The 6,000-nt window shown below is 45.9% G+C and overlaps 1 protein-coding gene across 5 annotated transcripts in view; it reads left to right on the top strand.

Moving 5' to 3' along the window:
• Positions 1–399: 399 nt before the first annotated feature.
• The window catches only part of Ankrd44 (ankyrin repeat domain 44), a 329,913-nt gene continuing 324,312 nt past the window's right edge, over positions 400–6,000 (top strand). For 2 of the 5 annotated variants that reach the window (XR_007349421.1, XM_048808231.1), the window contains exon 1: positions 403–639. Coding sequence is in view for 4 of the 5 variants with exons in the window: in XM_048808231.1 (XP_048664188.1) it covers positions 613–639 (27 nt within the window). In the remaining variant the exon portion in view is untranslated. Of the gene's footprint in view, positions 640–6,000 lie in introns of all 5 variants that reach the window. The other 3 variants (XM_048808229.1, XM_015481183.2, XM_015481184.2) reach the window with 3 other exon arrangements.

The following is a 6,000-nucleotide window of genomic DNA, read 5'->3' as shown; positions in this document are numbered from 1 at the left end:
AGTGGGCTCTGACTGAGGTGATTCTGGTTAGGGGAAGAGGGTTAGGTAAGGGGGTGTGACGCAGTCTCCCAGGTTACAGTAGGTGGCGTGTGTCCCCATCGGGGTACATCCGCGCGGATTTGCCCATGAGGGTGTGTGTATGAGAGAGAGAGAGAGACTAGCAAGGAAGGACCGGGCGGCCTGGCCGGAGTCCGGCTTGCCGGGATCAGCGTGCAGGTGCGGAAAGCAGGCTGCAGTCGGGTCCCGCGGCAGCGCGCTGGGGGCCACCGGCTGCGAGGCGCGGCTGCGGGCGGCAGGAGGCAGCGTCGGCCCAGGCGGCGCGGCAGCGAGCTAGCGAGCCAGCGCGCGGTGATGTCAGTGGCGGCCCGGCTGGCAGCAGCCAGCACTTCCTGTATAAAGGCGGGCGGGCTCGGCTGCAAACCCCACTAGCCAGTGTCAGCCTCTCGGCGGGAGGAGGAGGGAGGAGGCAGAGGAGGAGCAGGGGGAGGGCTGTCAAATTCGGGAGCCAGATTCTTCTCCCTTCCCCTGGCAATCCCTTCCGCTTCCCCGGCTCCTGGCGTGACATCTGCAGACCGGGGACCTGTATGTGTGTGTTCGAGAAGGAGCGGAAGAATGGCAGTGCTCAAACTCACCGATCAGGTAGGGGGCGGCGGCGCTGGCGGGCGGGACGCGCGGGCGCGGGGCGGTGCGGAGCCCCGCGGGGGGATGGGGGCGCGGCACTGAGCGCGCCCGCGAGCTGTTTACTCGCGGCGCGGGGAGGAGTGTGTGCGGCCGCTGGGCGCCTCCGTGAGCCGGCGGCTGTGGCTCTCCCCGCTGCGCGGTCCCGCCCAGGCCATCGCAGCAGTGCGCTGGGCTCTGGTGCCTTGGTGTGCCGGGGGCTGGGGAAGGGTCCGCCAGCCCCTGGCGCAGCCCAAGCACGGGTGCGCCGGTGTGCATGCGGGTGTGCGTTGTACTCGGGTCATCACTAGGCAGGGGGAGGGGAGGCTGGAATGCTCCTCCGGCTCCTACAGTGCTGCGCAGCTAGGGCTTAGCCGGCCCGTGGCTGCCCAGGGGCTGCTCTTTCACGCTGGTGGGAGGAGGACAGTGGACGCTGAAGGAGAAAGGATCGCAGCCTGGGACCCCTCCTCAAGTCAAGCAGGAGACCGGCACAGACTGCCGTTCTCAAGTGGTTGGGTTGTCTTTATCCGTTTGATTTGACATCTTGACTTCCTCTTTAGTTGCCCCGAGGCTGTATGTGCGTAGTGCGGGATGGGGACACTTGGAGATGCGCTCTGGGCTCTGGCTAGTGTCTGAGTGATAGGTGAAGATGGGTCTGAGGCTTCAGTTCCAGGCAGTGGGTTTATGCCTATGTCCATCAGCTTTGTTGCTTTCCTTGCTGAGACACCACACGGGGCAGCTCTGGAGTCCTGGCTAAGAGATGTGGAATTATTTCCTGAATCCAACTGACAGTTCTTGCTGCAGATCTATGGGATGACACCACCTCTCCCTCCCTTTGCGGACTCTGCTGCTCTTAGGATACAGAACTCACAATCGCCCAACCAAGTTACACGACAAAACTCTTTGCATCTCTTCTCACAAAAAAAGGAAACAGCTTCCTCCTCCCTGCCCATCCCATCCCATTTATTTGTGGATAGTGAAATGAACATTGTTTTGGGGGCCCTAGTAAGAGGAGAGGCAGTCTTGACTTTGATGCATGGGGTCAAATGTGCCTGCCCTTGTATTATATTAAACATCTCAAACTTCTGGAGTGGGTTGCATCTGGTTCCTCTTTTTTTTTTCTGGTTAGGATCCATCTAGTATCCTGCAACTTAAATGCAATTGATTGAAAAAATATTTGCAATGATGCTCTGCCCTGTAGAATAAAAGTTTCTGGTTTGTTTTCCCTAAGTATTCACAGGTTCCTTCACCCCTTGGAAAAGGTACATAGGTCTATCTTTTTTTGGGGAGGATGCATAAATCATTTAGTTAAAACTCATGCTATCATAAAATTTTAGAAGAAAGAACAGCATAATTGTGATGAATATACTTGTTCTTATTGGTTTCTGAGCATTTAAAAGTTTTTGTAAGTTGATATTTGGATTCGTCTACCTTTTGTTCCCATGCTTTGACAACTGTTGGACATTTGCTTTTTTTTTTTTTTTTAATCTTACCGTTTTAGTGTGTACTTTGCTGGTATACATTACTATCCTTGCTGTTAATTCTTAAATCTGCAAAGTACAAAAAAAAAATGGTCCTAATAAGCATTATTATCACACATGAAAGAATTTCACATGGACTTTTAGTGTTGCAAGGATGGTAAAGCTGATCTCATCAGAATCTCTCACTTTCTAAATGAAGAAACAGAAATGCAGAAGGAAAGCAGTTCTTCCCCAAGGACCGTAGCTATTTACCTGTAGATTTGGAACCAACTCCTATCTCCTGTCTTCCAGCCTCCTGTGCTTTCTGCTAGAGTTTGTAAAAATTACCGGATGTGTTGAAAGGGTTACAAGAAGCCACTCTTTCTTAAATCAAGATATCAAGACCAACCCTAGTGCAAAGTATATTACAAAAATAAATAAATAAATGAAGAAAGAAAGAAAGAAAATACTACTGGTCTTAGAAAGAAAGGAAATTATTCTACAGGGCTTATCAGTAGGGTTTTCAAAGATGTTTGTCTTATGTTTCTAAATCATCTCCTTCCTTCCCCCAGTAAACTAGAATTGCTCTGGAGAGAAAGAAAGAGATGCACAAATTTCATTTGTGCAAATCTGAGGAGTTCTAAGATTCAAGAACATCTGATAATTGCCAGTCTGTCTTGGGACAAGCCTTTAGGAGACTGTGTGGAGGTGGTCTAGGCAGGGTGGTGTGGGGTGGTGAGCAATGGTGGTTTCTGTTTCTTTAGGCCAGATAGTGTGTTTTTCTTTCCTTATATAGTCTTACTTTTTCTGTCTGAAATTCAGTTCTTAGAAGTTGGTTCTTAACCTCACGTACTTACTTTGACAACCCTTTGGTTTGAGCTCTTTCTAGAAGAGTTCTGCTCTATCACTGTGGGGAGGTGCTATACCTGTTTGGAATCCCTGCCTTAGAGTTCGTAGGAGAGGGCCTGCTCTCCACTTAATGATTGTAAGACAACCATTTCTTCATTCCTCCCCCATTTGTTAAATTTGTGAGGTGAATCTTATCTTTATGTGCCATTCTGGAGATTAAACCCAGGGCCTTGTGGATAGTAGGCAAGTGCTCCACTACTGAGCTATATCCCTATCCCTGAATCTTGATTCTTGTCACAGCTTTTGAATTTTTCTTTTTAGGATACAGTCTTGCTGTTAAGAACCTGAGTGTCAAGTTGTCTTAGTTTGTCTTTTTTATTATTATTAATTTTTTTTCAGTACTGGGGATAGAACCCAGGGGTTCTTTACCACTGAGCTATATCCCTAGTTCTTTTGTTATTGTGAAACAGGGTCTCCCTAAGTTGCTGAGGCTGGCCTCCAACTTGTGATCGTCTTGCCTAAGCCTCCTGAGTCTCTGGGTATACAGGTATGCAGTCAATCCTGCAGTGATATCTCAGTCATGCCAGAGAAGGAGCATGCCTTTTTCTAACTGTTTTGGAAAGTAAAAAGTAAGTGGGAAGGGAGAGGCCATTGTGGTTTTTAGTCTTTTTTTTTTAAAACTATGAAAAGGAACTGGAAGCTATTGCTACAAACAAACTTGTCATTTTGCACTTCTGCATTTGTAACTGTGTCTCTTCTGTTTTCTTCTTTATAGGACATATACCATTTTTCTTGCACAGTGTTAGGGAGATCAACCATCCTAGTTCACCTAGTTTCTACCATTTTGTGCTAAAACTGGGAGATTTCCAGGCGGACTGGGAGAAATTGGTTACCCTATGCAGCATAGAACATTCTCAAACTATGTGATTAATATAATAGCATAATTATTTCCTCATTGGTGGGCATTAAGACATTTATTTATATCTTTGGAAAAGTGAGATAGTTGTAAGTTTGAGACAGAAGGTTTTTGTCACATACACATGTAACACGGTTTGACTTAAGATAGCCCTGAAACTTTTTGCAAATTGATTTGATCATTGAACTTTTTTGGAGTGTTCCTTATGTCTTATAGTTAAGTCATTGCAGTGATTTAAATGTGTGGTCATAGCTTTAGCTGGGCTTCTTCTCCACCCCCCTCCCCCAGTTTTTTTTTCCAAAGTTATAAAATCAGGATGATAAGTTCTTTTGGACTTCTAAAATTTGCTAGCGGCAGCAGAACACTACCTGCATCTCTGTGAAGGCTGTCGGCAGACAAACTGCTTCAACTGCTTCGGCAGGTGGCTCTTTTGGAGCTTCCTGCCTGGAGGCCTTCTGGTTTGGTGTCCCCTTGCCAAGTCCTAGCTCACCCTTGACTCACCCACCTCTTTGCCAAAGGCTGTGGCTGGCAGCTGTGGCAGCAGCAAGAGACTAAAAATCCTGTAACTCTGAAAGCAGGATTTCCACTCCATATAGTGTGGGGCTCTGGGACATGCTGTGTATTATACTGGGCTGCCCTTGTCCTTCCATTGGTCCCTAGAGCATGGTCATAAAGCAGGCACTATGCTGCAATCCAGCCTTCACAGAAGAAACGAAAGAAAGGCTTTACTTTTTGGACCCTTGTTTGGTTGTTCTGTGACCTAGGCACATGGTTTGGGGAACTTAAGGCTGGTATTTCATGGCCTCCGCCTAATAGTGGCCTACATTTATTGTGCCCTTATTGTATGTTGGGCTCTTGCTGTGAATCATCTCTTTCCTCATAGTCACCCTAGGAAGTAGGTGGTGGTGTGATTCTTATTTTATAGATGCGAAAACAAGAGTAGGGAGGCTAATTGACTGGTTCAAGGTCACACGCCCAGTAAGTGATTGAGTACAGTGTCCTACCCTGGCAGTCTGATAGCACAGGTGCGGCTTTGACCACAAGGCTATACTTTTCATAGTTGAAGGGGCAGTGCAGACATAGGCTAATGGATACCCACTCTTATTTACAGGCAAGATATTGGATAAGCTGCATTCTGGGTATTCCTCCTACCTCTTAAGGTCAGACCCATTTCTGTTAGAATAAGGAGCTGCTCTGAGGCCTCTGCTGTGGCAGCTGTGGCAGCAGCAAGAGACTAAAAATCCTGTAACTCTGAAAGCAGGATTTCACTGTCACCATCAAGCCTGAGATGAGCAAACATAAGAGTCAGTGTATGACTCTATATGTGACCAAATGTCCAGGTTGACCTGGACAGTCCTGGTTCATGTCCAGGTCAACCCATACACTTGCTTGGTGTGTGTATGGGTTATGCCTGGCTTTTGTCATTAAGCCTTGCCACCTCCCTACTCTGATGAATGGTGTATTGGTAGCTTGGTGATTTTTTTTCTTGCTTATATTTTATATAACACACAAACTGTAATCATCGTAGGAGATCAGAAAGCTAGATAAGTATAAAGACAACTCATTGAAGCTATCCAAAGTCTTTATACACAGAGATAACTACTTCTGACATTTTGATATATTTCCTTTTAGTTTTCTGTTTAGATATCCAGGTACAATTTTTAAACTTTCCTTGTGATAATATCAGTATTTTTCACTTGTGTACATAGCTGATATCTATGTTCTCTTGACCAGTGGCTTTTCTAAATAATCTCATGCTACTCTTACACACACCATTGGCTGCTCTAGCTTAAGTCCAGCATCAGCACACGAGGCCTAGCTAACCCTGGGTTGATTGAACCTATTAAAAAGAGAAGAGTTCAGCCTTTCCTTCCTTTTTCTATAAATGGAAAGTGAACATAAACTCAGAAAATGTATAATCATTGTACCAGAAATAGGACTGAAAGATTCTTTAAAAAGGTTTATATATTTTGATGATATAATGTAAATTCTTATAGGCTAGAGTATAACATGAAATAAATTAAATAAGCAAGAGCTACAAATATCCAATAATCCTGTGATTTTTTTTCAAACTTGTTTAAGCTATGCCATTCCCTTTTGTTTTTCCTAAAGAAAATC

Source organism: Marmota marmota, unplaced genomic scaffold (genome assembly GCF_001458135.2).
Source record: "Marmota marmota marmota unplaced genomic scaffold, marMar, whole genome shotgun sequence".
Taxonomy (NCBI): domain Eukaryota; kingdom Metazoa; phylum Chordata; class Mammalia; order Rodentia; family Sciuridae; genus Marmota; species Marmota marmota.
The sequence above is the reverse complement of the archived record's forward strand: the minus strand, read 5'-3'. Positions and strand labels throughout refer to the sequence as shown.